This window comes from Labrus mixtus, chromosome 2 (assembly GCF_963584025.1).
Source record: "Labrus mixtus chromosome 2, fLabMix1.1, whole genome shotgun sequence".
NCBI lineage: Eukaryota > Metazoa > Chordata > Actinopteri > Labriformes > Labridae > Labrus > Labrus mixtus.
Window position 1 is genome coordinate 5402305 of NC_083613.1, and position 19730 is coordinate 5422034.

General features: G+C 39.6%; 1 protein-coding gene across 1 annotated transcript in view; it reads left to right on the top strand.

Annotated features, from left to right (window-relative positions):
- sorcs3a (sortilin related VPS10 domain containing receptor 3a) overlaps positions 1 to 19730 on the top strand; it is a 236203-nt gene that overhangs the window by 163450 nt on the left and 53023 nt on the right. Inside the window, exons 5-10 of the mRNA XM_061048343.1 lie at positions 3714 to 3787; positions 5352 to 5416; positions 6111 to 6229; positions 11606 to 11695; positions 12822 to 13001; positions 19079 to 19225. Coding sequence (XP_060904326.1) covers positions 3714 to 3787; positions 5352 to 5416; positions 6111 to 6229; positions 11606 to 11695; positions 12822 to 13001; positions 19079 to 19225 — 675 coding nt within the window. The remainder of the gene's footprint in view (positions 1 to 3713; positions 3788 to 5351; positions 5417 to 6110; positions 6230 to 11605; positions 11696 to 12821; positions 13002 to 19078; positions 19226 to 19730) is intronic.

Below are 19730 nucleotides of genomic sequence, written 5' to 3' on the forward strand. Positions count from 1 at the left end.
ATCTTTTCACTGCAGGCTTTTTTTTTACAACTCACAGCCCGAGTCGAGGAAAGACTTCATTATTATCTCAGATGGTTGTGTGTGATAATCTGTATATTTGGTAGATGGTACAATAGCATCACAAGTAACAAGTAGCTTGTTGTAGCAGGATACCGGGAGCAGGGTCAGTTGTTGTGTTGTGTTGTGTTGTGTTGTGTTGTGTGTGTGTGAGCAGTATGAAAACTCATGTGATCCTGTCCACAGGGGACATGTCTCTACACCACTAACACTGTGACTCTTTTCGAATTGATTTCAATGGTAGACAGCCAAAGTGCCCTTACAACATGCTTTAAGAGGTGGAATAGCAACAAACAAATTCAATAATGTCCAGCATTTTCCACACATCTCTAATAGGAGATTAAAGGCCTGAAAATGCTATATGAAATTCATCTTTCAGTGTGTGATGTGTGAGCTCTCCTGTGAGGGGCCAGAATCAATTTATTTCTCATTCAAGCTCCATCTCTGTTTGATTTCCTCAACACCCCATGTAGATTTGTTTCCTGTAAAGGTGCACTAAGGCTACAAGAAAGAAAAACAAATACAAACACAAACACATAAACCTTAAGTTTTATTCCCCATACGGAATCCAATAGCGCCGCATAACTCCTAAACTAAGAGTCGCGGAACAAATCCTGTTTATTATGCCTGTTTTGCCTGCAGCAGGCTTTAAATTGTTTGATGGCTAAATGTGATGAAGGCAGCGCTGCCAGGAATGGATTTGTGAGTGAGACATGGCCATCAAAGACCTGAACCCTGATCTGAACCGCAGAGTTACACATTCGGTTTGGCTATGACACTCCTTGTGTGTAAACAAGTGCGTCTCCCTCTTTCTCCATTTACATGAATTATTCCTGGGATTCTGATGTGTACTCACAAATTTTAACAAATCAAACTTCATCTATAAATGTAATTACGAGATGTTATAATAAAGAAAAGTATACTTAATAATAACAACAACAACAAATTACAGAGTTAATAAATTAAATAAAACTTATAACCAAGGCCACAAACACATAGGCCATGGGTATGCTATGAGCTAAAAAGGTTACTTACGTCTCTTTTTTGCTACTAGGCTATATTCCATTTGAACGTCTTCTTAGTATTCTAAAGCTTTTTTCTGAGGCCATCCTTCATCTGCCGTAATGTTACATGTCTCATCTATTTTAAGGTCAGCAGGAAGTCACTCTGCATTCATGCAGCCACACAGGTTCTCATTCACATTCACAAGCTGTGGCCACCCACACACTAACACACTGGATCAGATTGTGGATGATTTTGATCCAAATACTCCACTTTTTGTTTTATTCTTTCCAAAAAATGTTGGGAAAACAATGACGAATATGAGGTTAGTTTCGGCCAAGATTAGGGTCTAGCTACACTTTGATATTCATTACATGAAGTATGTCCAGAATAAAAGTATGCATGGGTTCTTTTGTAATTATATGGAGACATCCAGCAATCTACAGAGAAAACATCATCAGGCTTCACAGTGACATTTTTATGATAGAAAAGGTAACTTTATTTTATAGAATTAGAAAGTGCTAACAGACAAATGTTTACAAAAAAATACCTATAAAGGTGTAACAGGGTTCCTTAGGCAGACTGGAAACAAGGGGGTGTGGTCATTGATCCGCATTTCACCCTTACATACTGAATAAAAACATTTTGGTTTTATTATAATACAGTTATACTAAACATAATGTGCAATAAACTACTTTGTAGATCAGTGATTCCCAACCTTTTTCCTTATCACCCCCACCCCTGCTTGATTCTGAGAAAAGATGAGCCCCTTGGCAACCCGGTCCCACGTTTTGAAATTCATGTTGTGGATGCATGGTAATCAAATTGCCATACGTTTCTCAGGGTTAATTTTCATTCCAACAAATTGTGAGGTGACTACTTATTTTTTTTTTGTGGAGAAAAGTTCATTAGTGATTTGACTTTTGCAATACTTCTTATGACGAGTGAAACAAACAGTCCCATTTAACACAACGCTGGTTTTGCCATCAAAAACTTTCAAGTACACAAACTGCATCACAGGACCCATCAGCTGAATTCCAACTCTAACCTGCAATTTAATGCACACGTCCAAGCAACCCAAATGAGTTCTTAATGCATCTGCATAAAAAAATGAGTTTTAAGCTGCCTTCTGCAATTCCTCAATCACTGTTGGAGCTTACCTCCTTTGTCAGCTCCGTCTGCCGTCATCGACTCCATCGGTGGCGTGGCAGCTGGCCGGCCACGTGTTTGATTTATTGTAGTGAGTGGGAAACTATGAAGCTTACTTTGTGACAGCTCAAGAAGCTTTAAAATTTAAGATGTCATTGAACTGATGAATGGAGGGAGGAGAGGCTGAGCCTGCCTGCTGGCGTCATATGTCACTGTCCAAAGTGATGAGGGAGCCTGCCTGTCGCACTGTTTCACCCATGGGGAGCCCTTTTGGAAGCTGGAATTGAAGGAATAAGAAATCAAATTTTCTTTAGAATAGATTCCAATGGGTAGTGTTTATTAGACACGGTTGGATTTCATGACGGTTTGGACAAATGCCCGCTCTAAACCAACACTGGATCCATGCTGACATTGAACACAGAGATAAATGCTTTTTTGCTCTCCTGCCATTGCAGATCATTATCAAGCACTCCAAAAAGACACATGACCCTCCAAGTGCTGATTACATGATGGAGGTTTGACAGCCCCGTGAGAAGAGCTACAGAATCACGCCAATTTCAAATCAGAAGCAGATAACCACTGCAATCTGCAAACGGAGGGCACTCTTGCTGAACTTGTTTTGAGAGCACGGATGGTGTCATTTATAAATGGAATACACACCTGCTGACACAGATAGATATCCCCAATGGGAAGCTGACAAACACATTTGCATCTAGAGACACATTGGTATCTTTTTTTAATCTGAGTTAGTGTGAGGTTATCTTGGATGAAAGAAAACAAGTAGGGACATGAGCATAGAGCTCAACTAGGGCTACCACGCTTTAAGGAAAAAAAAGATACAATGCAGGGGAAGGTAGAAGGGAGTTGCTTCTGCAAAATCAATCAATACAGTGTTGGGAAATGCACCTGGGTTATTAATTGTTCGCCCAAGCAACAGAAAATGTAATTAGTGCCTTGAAATTGGGTCACTGCCCACTAACTTCACACCTTCGTGTCATGCTGTGCTATATATCATTCCTTGAACTAATGTACGCTCACTCTATAGGACTGTGGGTTTTCATACAGTAGCCTACTGAAGAAACATTCGAAACCATACTGAATCAAACCAAATTATTTGCTGATCAAGCCAAATGTGGCCACTTCAGTGTCATTTCTTTTTCAGCTATCGTTTATTATTCCAATGCAGAGCCTTGTCGGAACCTATAGCTCTAATTTGTCAGACGAGAGGGGAATTACGATGCCTATATCAGTGATGATATGTTAGCTTAAATGAACAGTGGGTAATGATGATGGCCGTTTCAGCGTCGGCCGGCTCCTCTCTCTCTCTCTATGTTTTATGGTCTCAGACTAACCTCTACCCTGGAATGATTCACCATGTCTCAGGCTCACTCGTCACTGTGACGTCTTCTAAATCAGACGGTCTATTTAAAAAAAGCTGCACCACTGAAGAAATAAAAATTCGTCATACTAACAAGAGTCTCTTTTCTCTGATCTATTCCCTCCAGTTGTACAGCTCTATGGACTTTGGAAGGAAATGGCAGCTCATACACGAACGCGTCACGCCGAACCGATTCTACTGGTGAGTCATCCTCTCTCACATCTTCCCTTTTTTTTTTAATCTGTTTTCATCCCCCCCCCTCCTTTAAAGTTTTGTTTACTCAGGAATGCAGAAACTGTTGCTCGTTGTTCTGCGCCACTGAGCAAGTGACACTGATGGCTTAGAACAAGGTGTCTGACTGACTGGTGATGCCGCTGAAATCCTTCACATTTTTCTACTCTTTGATACAATCAACTCTCCTTCAGAACACGCTTTGCATTTGTAGTGCGTGGATGTATGGCATTCCACCTCATTTCTCACATGCACTCTGCTCGCACCAGGCAATACGGTACAGACTAAATAATTATTTCCACATGAGAAGTAGAAGGACATGAAAGCAGGTTTTCCCACAGATGCGAACGTGCAGATACAGAAGCTTGGGTACAGTACGAGGAGCGATGACTAATAATGGATCCAGGACGTCCCTGTCACTTCTTTTCCTGTCACGTCCCCTCTGCTCACTCCCCCTGCAGTGTACCTACTATGTTTAAAAGTGCACACTCATCACAAAACTCAGGCCCGGATCTATTCCAGCTCATTGCTCCTAACCCCCGTCTCTGAGGTGATTGGGCGTGTGCCTGGGATTGCTCTTGGCTACAACCACTGTAGCTTGCATCAAATCTGGAGCTTCTTGCGTGCCATTGTGGCATAATCCTAAATAATGTGCACAATCCATCGTTGGCTTCAACCTTCACGGCCGAAGCCCCCTTCAAGGACATCTGAACGCTGAAGGGGGCCTCTAGCAATGGCTAGGCAGGACTCCAGTTGGCTGTATTTGGACAATGGCTTCATCAGCCTCCAAGGGATACGAAATATCGCCACAATGGGAAAGCTGTGTCCATCCGGTCTAATCCCCCAAGCAGTGGAATGAACAATAAAAGCGAGATTTTTACACAGAGATATACTCACAGTCAGTATGGTGACCCTGCATCACCCAGGCAATGATGAGGAGAAAAGATTTACATTCATGTATTTTTCTTGCATTTTTGCTGGAAGGGTTCGTGTCTTGAGTAGCTGTGCATGTGATCGCCATAATAGGACAATTTGAAACACGAGGGAAACGTCAGTGTGCTTTTACATAAATCGTAGAGAATGACCACGCACTTTTAACAGTGCGTTACATGGTGGTGTTGAGTAATCTGCTCCATCTAGATTTCTTTCAAACAAAGACGATGGAAGGTCAGTTAAGCCTTTGTAGTAGTTGAAAGACACACACACACACACACACACACACACACACATCCCTTGCAGGAAATTTAAATTAAATGTCATCACCATGTGCTTGTTCTGTTTTCATGGGCATTTTATTGTATTTCTTTGTGACCAGGTCTCAAACTGGAAACTTTCTTCATTTTCTCTATATGAAAAAAACAGCAATGAGTGGAGCAGAATACCTTAGGATCCTTGGTCTTTCTTCCTGTTTCCTCCTCCGCTGTCCCTCTGAATAATCTCTGATCTTTTTTCAACGTCTTTTGTGCTTCATATCCCTTTCAATTCGCTGTCATTATGATTCTGTATTCTCCCCTGGTCTGTCGCTCTTTCAAAGGTCTGTCCTGGGCCTCGACAAGGAGCCCGATCTGGTTCACATGGAGGCTCATACACCAGATGGAAGTAAGTGTCTCCTACAGACACACACGCAACCACACACATCAAAGATGAGTAATGAACAGGGTCTCTATAGGAATGAATTCCCTTTGGAGAAAATCTGGCGTCCCCTGGGAAACAGCACTGGCTCGCCCCACCCAGTGCACATAAACCCAGTGCATGATTCCTGATTAATATGGCCTTTCTTCTTCTTCTTCCCTTTCCTTTGCTGAATGTCAGCTCCATAACTCTGAATGACAGTACCACACAGGTCTTCTATAGGTGACATAGGTGGAACTGTTTATGCCAGCTTGGGATTTTGAAGCAGTGTCACTGTGAAAAAAAAAAAATGAACCTTGCTTTTTTCTCATATTACTCGTATATGATTGACAGGCGGAGCTGCTTGTTTGTGGTACACATAATAAGAATACATGTTGTGCTGGAAGGAGAAGCAAATTAGTCAGAGAGAATGTCAGACCACACAGACAGGTGAAGTACACCCCTACCCACACACTTGTATTTAATTTATGTGTCTCACACAAGCAAGACAAATTATTACATACTTATACATCTGAGAAAAAAGGCAGCTGCAGCGCAAGATATCCACAATTATTATTCTCTTGTTACAGCTCTATAGGATGAATCTGATGGCTGCTTTATACTTTGGTTTACTTATTGAACCTCTCATGCTTTCTGTGTGTGTCTTCCCCAACTGTAATAGATGTGCAGTATGTCACATGCAGAGTGCAGATGTGCACAGAAGCAAACAGGAACTACCCATTCCCTGGATACATTGACATCAGCTCGTTGGTGGTTCAAGACGACTACATATTCATCCAGGTAGGACTCTAAACTGTCAGCCCCACTTACAATGGGAAACATGATGGATCATGCTATGTATAAATGATCAACCCAAAGTTAAATGTCTCTTTTATATCTGGTTCCACCTGCATATATCATCTTTTTTTTTTTTCATAGTCAGTTGGACTCAGTGATATACAATCATGTGTCTTGATTTTGCAAGTAGCTGTACGCTCAGCTATCCACTTGGCAGTGAAAAGACTAATCAAAGAAGCAGAAAAACAAGTTATTAGCCATCTCTAAGTATTTGCAGGTTACATGTTGGCAAAATTAGAGATTCAAACAGTCCAACTAACTTACTATGTAATACATGACGGATGTGTACATAATCAAACCTGAGTGCAATGGTTCCTATATATGAGGGAGTCAATATAACCTTAATTATTTTCTACGAGATATGGGTGTACAGTTAATTAGTGTTATGTTATTTTTTATGACTTCCAATGAGGGGTCTTGATGTACTAAGATGTGATAAGCTGCTTTAAGGACATAATGGAAAATCTATAGGTACAAACAGCCAGGAGAAGTTTCTGCTAATGTAAACTTAAAGGACAGAGAAGAACATGAGCATTATGTTTCTAGCTTCTTCAATCATTTCCATCCGACATTTATTTTTTATTTCTTACCTTATACTTCTGATTTGCTCAGCTAGCTTCTAACTAGGTAGTAGGATGGCTAAGCAAAGAAAAGACAGCTACGACAAGCTTGAGTAGTTTTATTTAACTTGTTGAAAATATACTTCAACATAAAGGAGATCCTTGTCCTATGAGCCAGTTTGTTTCTGTTCACATAATTCTTTGCTATGCTTTTGGTACCTTCTGAAGTCACTTACTTCATATCTTTGACATTTTCAGCCAACTACTTTCCAATTAGCAGTAGACAGGCTAAGGTAGGTCACAGAAACACAAATTGGTAAATTAAACTGAAAGAAGATGGAGCAACATGAGCTTCCAGATGTAAATGCTGTTCTGGTATAATGTGATGTGTAGTTCTGGCCACTTGAAATATCAGTCTAATAATATATTCCTGAACCTTCTGTGTTCATTAACCTTCCCCTTTTGTCTTTTCTACCTCCAGAAAAATAAAGCTGGTCCAAGTTTGCTGAAACTTTTCTGTTAACTGAATGCTGTTTTTTTAATGGTCAGGCAGATTTTGGTGTAAATTCTTTCAATTATAAAGGCAGAGGTGTTACACAGTTAATCCAAAATGAAACTTGGTAAACCGATAATCCGTTAACAAAGACGTTAACTCCAATATCAGTAAATCAGTTCATTTGGTTTATATTTAATGGTATTATTCAAATCTTTTTACCATGTCTGTAGATGTTGAGTTCTTCAGAGGCCATGACGACTTAGAAAACATAACTTAATAACACACATTCTAGTAACTCTGACCTTGATAACCATTTCAAGATACAACCAACACCGCCGCCACAATCTACACATCTGTCAGCCCACCAACAAACAAACACATCTTTCTAATTGATTTATTTACCATCTAAAGGTCTGATATTGGCTACTCTTCCAGTCATAATTTACCAACAAAAACAGTCATGCGGCATCGGCACATTTAAAATCCAGTAAGAGATTTAATCCAAACACATTACATAAAGATCCATGGATTGATTAAAAATGTCCGCCACTGTTTAACTGTTTTCTCTGCACTGTACATCTACACCGACAATTTTATTGATACCTACAGTAAGTTGACCAATAAGAAATTTCCATTCAATGTTCTTTGCTACTTTAGCCAATGAGAGCGGGAAGTAAAAGAGGACTTTCTCTCTCTCTCTCTCTCCCCTCCATGGCGGACTTTACACAGGATATAGATGTGTCAGCTTAAAAAAGGGAGAACAACCAGGTGGGCAATCTCCTCTCTTCAGAGAGTTTGGAGCAAATTAGGTAAACTGAATCGAGTATTAAAAATGACTTTAACAGAAACCAAATGTAAAGGAAGTTAAATGTTCTGATAAGGATTTTTTTGGAATTAACGTTCACGTTAAAAAAGTATAACAAAAATAAACACAGATGATTAATGGTGAATTGATTAAAAGACGTGTGTATGTACAAAGGTATGTATTTTTACAGAAGACGATGAAAACAGTCAAACTATATTGCTTCTCTATCTTCACAAGCAAACTAAAACAATTAATTTGCGAAGTTAAAACTGAAACTTTAAAAAAGATTTCAGGGCTGAGTGTTGGGGTTGTTTTTTTCTCCAGGTTTCGTTCCGCTCGAGAACGATTCAAGTCATTAAACATTCATTTTAAATATATCATGAAAGTATATTTAATCTGACCACACTGCTACCTAGGAATCCAATGTGCCTTCTAGGCAAAAGTTCCATGTACAGTGTCTTCTTTAGAGATGTGTGAATTAGGTTAAACAAAATCTATTACCTGAACTGAAGAATAATAATCATCATTGTATTTTTTGATGGCCCAAATACTTTTAATATTCATCTCGGTCACTGCCCGCACATCATTTTAATCATCTAAAATATCTAAAATAGTAATGTGCTGAATTTTAAGTAGTGCAGATGCAATTCATGGGTTTTATTTTAATTTAGTCCACAGAATGAATATTATTTACTTTGACATTGTGCAAATTAGATTTCATACATTTAGAAGTCGACTGGAAAAGTAAGCATAATTACATGTCTACCACAACACTGGTTTTATTCAAATTTACCCCCAACAACTGTTGCGGTAATGTCTGCTAAATGTGTTTTCAGCACCTGTGCTTAAGATAAAAATGTACATAGTTAAATTTGTCTGCTAACCTCTTCACCTGTTCAAAATGTGTTTTCTTCCAACATGGAACTATGAGACCAACACACATTTTTGTATGCAACTTGCTGCCACCTTCCTTCTCTGATCAACAATCTTCAGATACAATTCACTATTTTAAGATCCAGATGCCGCTAAACTGATACAACACTCACTCACACATAGAGAATATATGGTCAATGTCCTTCAAGATCTTCCCTGTTCAGAAAAAAAATGTCCTCCGTAATCTTTAAAAAAAATTCCCCCACACGCTGATCCACTCAACTCTACACATTTTCACACAGTGTCTCACAGTCTGACACCTGCCTTTGCTTATCTGGATCCAACTCCAGTGCTGAATGTGCTTTACAAATATGCATTCGGTTAAATGTTTATATTATTGCTCTTTTCAACCAAGCATGTTCCCAGTAGAACGGTTAAGAAGAACACTCAAACTAAAAATTAAGTCACTGCCTTCACTCATGGGCCGCTTAGTGGTGCATTTGTTAGCGGTGTTGCCTCAAAGCAAGAAGGTTCCTGGTTTGAATCCCTGTTGGACAGGAGCCTCTCTGTGTGGAGTTTGCATGTTGTCCCTGTGCCTGCATGGGTTCTCTTTCCGAGTACACCGGCTTCCTCCCACAGTCCAAAGACATGCTTGTTTGGTTGACCGTAGGAGTTAATGTGAGCGTTTAGTTGGTTGTTTGTCTCTATATGTCAGCCCTGTAATTTATTGGCAAACAGTCAAGGGTGTAACCCTGCCTCTCGCCCAATGACAGCTGGGATGGGCTCGAGCCCCCTGCGACCCCAAATGGGAAAAATGGTAGGGATAAAGTATGGATTGATACTTTCTCGTGTATGTAAAAAAAAACAAATGTAAATCCTTATGTGCAGCATTAAGTTGACAGAAATAAATGTTTATCTGATGTAGTTTTCTTATTAATGTATTAATGACATTATACTACTAATGGCAGGAAAATAGTTTAATGGCAATGGCCCCAAGGGAAACATGACCTGCAGTTAGAAGTCAAAGTAGAAATTTGGTGGCTTAGATCTAATTTGAAAATGTAAAAGCTGCAAGAATTTAACACAACTTAACGCAGATTTTATAAACTATTAGAAGACGCCTGAAACTGAAAATTGTTAAACAAAGTTCTTAGAATGGGGAAAAAATGTTGGTCGCATGTGGTCAAGCAGGTTATGTTTGCTTGGCATGGGCCTGAATAGCAACAATTCCAAAATGCTGAATTTGTTATGTTTAGTAGCATTTGTAATAGTAGTTGTGGTGTTGCTCTCTAAATCCCACTAAATGTTTTATTCAGACAAGAAATGGGACTTTTCAGAGACCAACTTACCTGAGGCACCTACAGGAAAGTCATACCTCCAGAACTCTCACTGGCCTTGGCGGCACATAAGACAAAGAAACAGAGTTGTTCTCCAAAGAACCTTCAGTGTAGTTTGACCTCTCCGAAGTCTCTCAAGTAAACTCACAAGCACTCAACCTAAACCTCCCCTTCAGTTCTAGCACCTCCACATTTAAACACAGACGAAAGATCCTGAAAGGGATGGGAAGGGAAGAAAATCAATCATACCAATTCCTCTTAAAGTTCAAACTGCCTCTGGTTACTCTGCCATCGATCTCCTGCTCCTTCACTCAATTGCATGTGGGACTGTTCTGTACGACTAGCCTTCTATATTTCCTCTCCTAGCTTGTTTTCTCTCTTCTGAGCACTTACAAGATCAGTAAAAGAATCAGCCCTGTCATACAATATTAATACTGATATCATTTCTCCTCAGCAGAGAGCCACAAGTTTGATTTGAAGGTTTGCCGCTAATGAGCTCCATGTCATTATTGACAAGAGGGAAAAGTGGGTTATAAAGCTGCAGGCTCACTTTACTCTTCATGGCTCTATGTGTTTGTATGTGTATAAAGTGCTTGGCTTCCGTGGCCTCGAGGCTAATGACAAAGCTCCAAACACCCACCATCCCTCTTTTGTCTCGCTGCAAAAGCTAACACCTAACAGCTTGGAGTGTTTGCAAATAGTCTAGACCATTAAGGACGCCTTTTTACCCTCCTAGCCGTCAGATGAGGCTTGGTTAGGCAACGTAAAGATTTCTCTTGACAAAGAATAATGAGACTATTGATTGTCCTAAGAGATATTTACCAAAGTCCACTTTGAAACCACTAAGTGCATTGACACCCAGAGAGGGCAGCATTCTCTGAATGCAAACCAGGAGACTGCTATAAATGGCAAAGTAGAAAATAAATTCCTGTGTTGGGAAAAGTTCCTTGAAAGCCAGCAGGACGGAGAGAGAGAGAGAGAGAGAGAGAGAGGAAGAGAGATTGATGTGTGCTATCATCCACCACTGTAATTGATTAGAGAAAATAAGATTTGCTGTCAGTAATGAGGTTAGACAAGGCCTTGATACAAGGTGTCCTCTGCATTTGAGCAGCAGCAGACTTTCAGCACAGCAAGGAATGAAAAACATGTACCTGGATAATTTTGCTAAAACAAAGCTAAAATGACTAGGGGGAGACTACATTGGGGTAAATGATACTTTAAATAAAAGTGGTTTGTTTTGTTTTGTAGGTTCCTACATCAGGGCGAGCCACCTATTATGTGTCCTACAAGAGAGAATCGTTTATACAAACCAAACTCCCCAAATACTCCTTGCCTAAGGTAAGTTGCAGTTCTATTTAATTACAATTAATTTATATTTCCACTAGTGTCTGACTGATATTATGTGTTTTAGACTGTTACAGATAACCATTTTAAGGGGAGAAAAAAATCACATATTTCCAATATTTTTCAGTTGGAATTAAAATAGATTTTTTTAAATAGATTTTTCCAAAGCTTTAACACTGAAACAACTTTGCAGGGACACTTTCTTCAAAATTGTTTTCTTCAATAATTCCACTCCAACACAGTTTGGCAGCTGGATGTTCAACATCAGTCTGGGTTTGTTCGAGGTTTCTGCCTCTTAAAATTAAGTTTTTCCTTGCCTCTGTAACTTTGTCAAATGTTGCTTAGTACAATGATGGATTAATGTTGGGCCTCTAATTAAAATAACAATGGATAAGGTATTTTAATTGCTCTTCAAAATGTCTTGAGATAACATAACAGTTATTAATTGGTGCTATACAAACAAAGACTGACTGATTGATTGAATTATGTAATACATAACAACATACATTGTCAGCCATTTCTAGTGATCACAATCCAATTCTCAGCCATTTTGCTCAACCCACAGTGCGCTGGGATTAATTTGAACTTTGTTTTGTGCACAATATGTAACACATATTGCAACACCAGTATGTCACTGATAGGTCCACATCAGCTTGATTATATCGTTTGACTAATATTGGTGGAGCTCTACTTTTAACTCTATTACTGAGAATTAGATGTAATTTAGAATCTCAGGGTTAATTAAAAATAGGCTTGATGAGGTGTCCCAATCCTATTCCTTGGAGCTTTTTAGCTTTATTCTGTCAAAACGGCAAATTTATGTAGATTGGTTTAAAAATCTGTACTAAGCCACAGGCGTCTCTGAGCTCTTTTTCACACACACACACACACCCCCCTCCCCACCCCTTTAAATCTGGAACTCTGTCCTTTTACAGTCATACTCTTAGCAATGGCACAACACTCCAGGGTGAGCTATACGCCTAACAGTATGTCATCAACCATTTATATTTGCACCACAGCATTGATCTCATGACCAGTCCCACAGGGTCAGCATGTTCTTATCCGTCACCTTCCCGCCTCCAGTCATAACTCCTCTTAATCTCTCCCTGCCCCCTGATAGGATTTACACATTGTCAGCACTGATGAGAAGCAAGTGTTTGCGGCAGTGCAGGAGTGGAACCAGAACGACACCTATAACCTCTATCTGTCTGACACCAGAGGGATCTACTTCACCTTGGCCATGGAAAATGTCAAGACCACGAGGGGAATCGGAGGGAACCAGATGCTGGACCTGTACGAGGTAGGCTACTGATGAAATTGGTCATCCTGGATGGAAACATACAGTGAGGTTTTCATTGATTGAATAAATGGGAAGCTTCAGGGACTATTACTTTCTCACTATTCTTCGTACAGTCTGCCATAAAGTATCCACACATCCAACACCCATTGGAGCAGATTTTTTAAATGGGTGCTTATGTCTGAACATCCACAACTCCATTTCCCAGTCATAGACTCTATACATGTATACATGGGATGTGTCCGAAACCACATGCTGACGATATGCCTATACCACATACTAAAACAATACATTCTGCACGCTGCATACTAACCCGGCAGTTAGTATGCCGTTAGCAACATACTAAACTACAGGTCATGCAATATTATTCTGGTCCGAGCTACGTTAGATAAGCTACTATCATCGGTCCATAAATACAATTCAACAATAACATACAGTTCATCCTTCCATTACTTTAATTTACTTTTATTTGTATGCCCCTGGACGAGCTCTGCCAATGGATAGTCTAAGAGCCACAATGCATTGTGGGATAGTTTAGTATGACCAGTGTGCTCCTGTTTAATTCTTAAAAAACTCTGACCTATCTAGTATACATCCAGGCATTTCTCACATACACAAAATTGCATACTAACTTATACTCAATGTGACATCATAGTATGAATAGTACAGAAGTATGCAGTTTCAGACATCGGATACATCACCCGTTGGTTTCTGAAGCGGACTACTGAAGCCAATTGATGGTGTTAGCCAGATTAGAAGAACTTTTTCAAACTTACTTTTGGTCAACCTCATAACGGGCAAACGGCTCGAGCTGAAGTGGGCCCTTAAGACTCCTGTATAACAGCTACAACAAGCCTGCCCATCAGTCAAATCAGCCACTCCCTTTATCCTTAAAAAATCAAATGGATGAGTTATAAAAATAATTAAACCCCCGTACAATGTGTGCAGATTATGGCATGAACTGTTCATATTTTTGTTTGTTTGTCACACCTGGCTGGAAACATGTTAACACCTGCATTCAAAGAGAACTTTTCATGGGGTCTGTATGGGACGTCTGAGTCTTTTGGAGCCAGCCTCGAGTGGACACTCGAGGGAATGCAGTTTTTTAGAGCTGTAAAACGCCTTAAAAGGTTATGAACAACATATGCTTAGAAAAATGTATAATGATACCTTTTAAAGATTCATGCACAATTTTTCCCTTTGTAATCCTATGGATATCAAACGCCTCCTTGTGAAGTGATAACATTAAACCTCCCTCGATCCATCAATATCATCAAATGATGATTGTTAAAATTTAGCTACAGATATTTCATGCAGATTCAGTTAATCGGTTTTCCCTCTGCTTGCTCTGTATACACATACATAATCATGCTGTAGAGTTTGTGTAGCACTTACTTGTCTCACAGGTTTGCATTACAGGCTGAGGTCATCCATCTTCCTGACAGCAGAAAAAAACAGTATGAAGAACATGCTTAATGGGGCTCACTGCCATGCACCTCTGGACTTGTAATGACCTTGTTAGCTTACTGGATAGCCACAGTATGTGTTTGCATTAGCATTCATGGCAGGGAGGTAGAATTCCCTCCTTCTCTACTCCCTGTTGAACCCATTTTATCACTCCCACACTGGCAGGTGTGACTGAGAGAGTAGAGGAAGTGAGATATTGGCCAGCAGCAGTGGCAGCGGTATGGTAATTAACAATGCCATTACCTCTCCAGCACAGTATGTGGTGTGTGTGCGTGCGTGTGTGTGTGTGTGTGTGTGTGTGTGTGTGTGTGTGTGCAGCTCCCATTACCATGCAACAGTAGTTAAGGCATTCCAGCATGCAGTATGAGATGATAAGGTGTTATAATACTGTTTGTCAAGCGGTCACAGCTCTGTTCCTGATCAGAAACTAAACTAGAGACGGATGATACTCTGCTGTTTCTAGTATCAGACCCATTACACAAGGGGAGATATATGCTGTGGAACTCATCCCATTTATTGCTGTTAGACTCTGACAAACTGCACCTCACAGACCTAATGTTCCAGACAGAAGATGCAGCTCGAGTCAGACCAGAGGGGAGACGGCAGAGTATGTGAAAGTTGTTTTGTTCTTCCACTTAGAAGTCTTGTCTTGTTCCCACAAGGGTCTCTTTTCTCCTCTTCCGTCCTCCTCCCCTAAAATCAATTATGCTATTTTCACACTGAAAATTGCACAATTACCTCCCAAATTAGGAAGATTATTTTATTGTCAATCAGATTGGATAAGGGCAATTTCTGTAATCAGAAGGCTTTGTTGTGCAAACTCATTTTCTGTCGACATCATGCCTCTGCATCACTTCCCAACTTCCCATCACACTGCTAGGTGGTTAAGCAGGTGGCTCTCTGACAATTGTCACTCTGATTGGTTTGGGTTCATGGCATCAAAAACCATGTAACCCCCCCATCTCGCTACATACTGCCTTGAATGACTGATTGAAGTTTCGTCAATGGAGGGTGTTGATAGACAGATTGATACTCTAACTCACAAAGCATACTGCAAACTAGCCATATAACATATTGTATTGGTTTCATGTCATACACATTAAGTAATTGCTGATTCCCTGCTGACCAATAAAAAGACCATCTTGACTAAATATAGAGCGTTTCTCAAAGCGGTCCCCCAACAATCACACTCATGGAGAGAACTCTGTTTGACAACATTAAAGTGAAGGGTATAAATACAGCAGCAAGCTTTGAGAGGAAACTGGAAGCTTATGTAACTGTGGTTTTATGTCACACAAATAACAATTTGTCTTCACGGTTAGGCAGACTCATTAAAATCACTCATCAGTATGAGGGGAAAAGAACTGTATTTTTGGTGGCATTTCTTTTTCTTTTTTTAATCCCATTGTCATGCATAACTATAAATAACTATATAGTGTGTTGGATTCAGTCAGCTTTAAAAACAGCAAAAACTCTTCACAGGAGCTTAATTTCAACAGTGGCTAATTATGTGGAAATGTAAGTTCACTTGTAAGTCATATATTCTTATCTTGAGTTTTTATCCTTTCTATTATGTTTTTTTCATGTTGGCTAGATTGGAAACTTTTTCAGATCAATCTAATTTTCATATTCAATTCTGCCGTATATGTAGTGATGCTTTGATTTTGATTAATTCACCTATTATCATTATTCATTATTATTAAATAGTATCTTCTTGACTTGTCTGTAAACATTTTATCATATTATATGTGTAATGTAAAAAGTATATCTTGTTGTGATAAATCCACAGAGAATTATCACAATGTTCCTCCATGCACTATAGACCTTAATAATGAGCTTTTCATGTAATGCATGTCATGTGGTTGAATGCAATCTCTACCAAACCTGCTTTCTATAGAAACAGACATCTGTTTAAAAAAAAGGCTAAAATAAAAGTGCTTAATTTAGTGAGAGCAAGCAGCTCTGTGCTAAACAGGTTGCTAATGCTAAATTGAGTAGTTAAAGAGGTGTTCATCTTTTAAGAAAAAGCTAGCTAGAATACAAACCAAAAAATGGGGCAAAGCCACTCCTCCCAAACCCCTGAACACGCTGTTTGTCCTGACTGATGGTTGGGAAGAGGAGAACTGTTGCTGGGTTGTGTTTGCTAACTGAATCAAACTATCTGCCTCTGCTGCGTGCACCTAGCATGCCAGGTTAAGCTTGAGTAAGATTGCAGTTATGCTCAATGAGTACAAGGGAGAAACAGACAGATATGAAAGCCACCCAGTTATTTCATTCTGAAGGTAAACAGGTTGTGCTTGATGTGTAAAACAACTGTTTGTTTTTTTTAAATTCATTTTAAAAATGAAATTCAGTACTCTACATTTTTCACCAGGCTGCTTTTTTAATTAAGTGAATAGTTTGGGAGAAGAACAGCATTGTCACTAATTTGATCCCTAACTTGTTATAAAAGTCGGTGGTTTCAGTCTGAAAAGCATTCCAAGAGATTTAGATTGTAAAAAAGAATTGAAGAAAAGTCCTTAGTTAAATCACAGATGTAGTGAAAGGCTTTGAAGACTCTCTGGAGACTGGGAGTCAAACAAAACTATGTTTTAATCATCCTCTGTTCCGAGTGAGCAGGTGCGTGTCCAGAGGGGTGGCCAGGGGTGGCATGGGCCCCCCTTGAAATCTGATAGGCCACCACAGGTGCCACCCAAAAATCCATCTGTTTGGAAAAAGTAAATTAAAACTGTAAAGAACTTGTAATTAATATCACAATAATGGAAACATGAGCACTCCTGGCTGCTATATGAAAGGCACTCAAGTGGAATATAAAATCCAGAAAAATAAATTAGACCAACAATAAACATTTAGAAAAGAACTGATTAATTAATTGATTCTAAATAATAGTTGAGGGTTTATTTTTAGTTAAAGCAACACTACAGAAAAAACTGTTTTGACATTGAATTTATAGTGATAAGTCTTTCACCCACCACCGCTGTTTTTTCATTTTCTTATACATTGGGAGAATAAGGCATGTTTAGATTTGTCTGAAGTGCAAAAAGAAAAGAGCACGGAGCTTTGATATGCTGCAAATCCCGAGCCATCATTTCACCCTCCCTCTGTGTTCCAAATTGTACGATAATAGGACCGAGTCGACATAGTCCACCGCTGAGTACAGTCTCAGCAAACAGAAATGATTGTTTGGAAGGAATGCTGGATCCAAATAGAGGTTCAAAGGTTTTGTGGTAAGCCCTCTGGTTCTGAAAAAGGCTTTATGGAAAAAAAAGAAAAAAAAGAAAGTAAAAGAGACTTTTCTGCAAGCTTTTTTTTCTTCTCTTTTAATTAAGACATTTTTTCAGAGAAACGATATGATTGGTTCTTCACAAGGGAACGGACATCAGAGCAGAATCCATATCACTATCTGTTATAAAGAGCACCAGGCTGCTAATCAGAAATAACAGACGATACAATGCAGCGATTTACAAATCAGAATCCGGTATTAAACTCATCCCTGTAAGAGAATTAATTATAAAAAAAGTAATATCTTGGCACTTTTACTTGAATGTCTTAGTCAAGGTTATGACTCATTCATTCGATGTCTGTGATCTCATGCTGATGAACAAAGCGTTATTCTGCTTCTCTTTGTTGTGTCCTCTCACTTGGCAGCAAGTTGCCGAGATGTTTTTTTAAATCATTATTGAACGGAGCCCCGAACGAGCACATTTTCCTACAACACAGCAGCACAATGAGTAATCTGTACTGTAGAGTACAATTATATGTCTGCGTCCTTCACTCAAATAAATGTACAGTGTGGGAGGTATGAGTGATGGATCGAGAGGAATGTATGCTTATAGGAGAGACGGCTTGTTCTTGTTTGTGTGCAGGTGTGTGACTGTGAGTGATAGAGGAGGCGGAGGCAATAAATAATTACTACAGTGATTGACAGGTCCGGTTGGATGAGGATGCAGGGTCCCTCATTAGCTGCATCCGTCTTGAGCGCCAATGTTTCTATGACGATGTCAGGTTCGATGCCTATTAGTGCCACTTACACTGACGAGCCTCTGCAGGGACGGGGGAGGGGGGGGGGACACATCCAACCGGAGCCCCTCATGATGGCAACCATTTGGAGTAACTCTGTCCATTCCATGACATTTCACACTTTGGTTGGGTTGAGGAATATGTCTCATTCCTGAGAGACAGCTATAGCAGGGAGGATTGTGGGAGAGAAGTTTTTTGTGCGAGTGTGTTATGTGTGTCAGGAGACTCAGAGTGACTGTGAGAAAAACATACAAGGTGTCACTTCCTAACAGTCATCATTTTGTACTGTCTGGATTGCTGAGACATGTAAGGATACAATTACAGATAGCACTTAGCTCAGCATAAGAAAATGCAGCCGACTCTGCTGATGGTGTCTGCCACACTGTCAACCCCAGTGAGAGAGGATAAGCACACCATTTGCATTTAACTGAGCTGGTGTCGCAAAGATTACTGCCTCAGTACCCAGAATGCCCTCTGATGAGGGGGACTGGGTTTTGCTTCTTCTAGTAGCAGGACGGATAGGCTAAATATAAAAAAAAAAAGTCCCTGGGTGAAGCTGAGGTTGAACCTGCAGTGTTTTCTCGGTCCTTCAGGTGGCAGGAATTAAAGGCATGCTGATCGCTAACAAGAGGCAAGACAACCAGGTGAAGACGTTCATCACCTACAATAAGGGCCGGGACTGGAGGCTCCTGCAGGCTCCTGCTAGTGACCTGGAAGGAAACGACATTCACTGCATACTGGTAAGAGTCTTGGTATGAAATGTTATTTAAAAAGGTAAAAATAAGAACATTTGCAAATGTGAAATTTCATAAAACACTTTGAAAATGTAGCACTGGGAATCATTTTGCCATGTTTAAATAAAGCATTGTCTTTACAGAGTTTTTAACTTGTGACTTTTGGCTTTAAGAGTGTTTAAGAATGATCTCTTTGAGTTAGAAATAAGATTCTAGTGAAAACATATGAATGTTAGTCACAACACTCAAAGTTATTTATGTGCTGTCATTTGCCATGTCGGACATATATATATATTTTTTTATTGTGAACTTAAAAAGTAAAAAAAACCTGAAAAAAATCAGACTTGCAGGCATATGCAAGTTTCATCCATGGAACAATACAAAAAATGTGGTTTTGATGTGTTTGGTTAGGTTTTGGAAAAGAACCTGACTCGAGTAGTGGTTTCCCATGGATATTAAATCTGCTGGATATAAATCTAATCTTGTTTTTGACCCATTTTTGGCCTTCAAT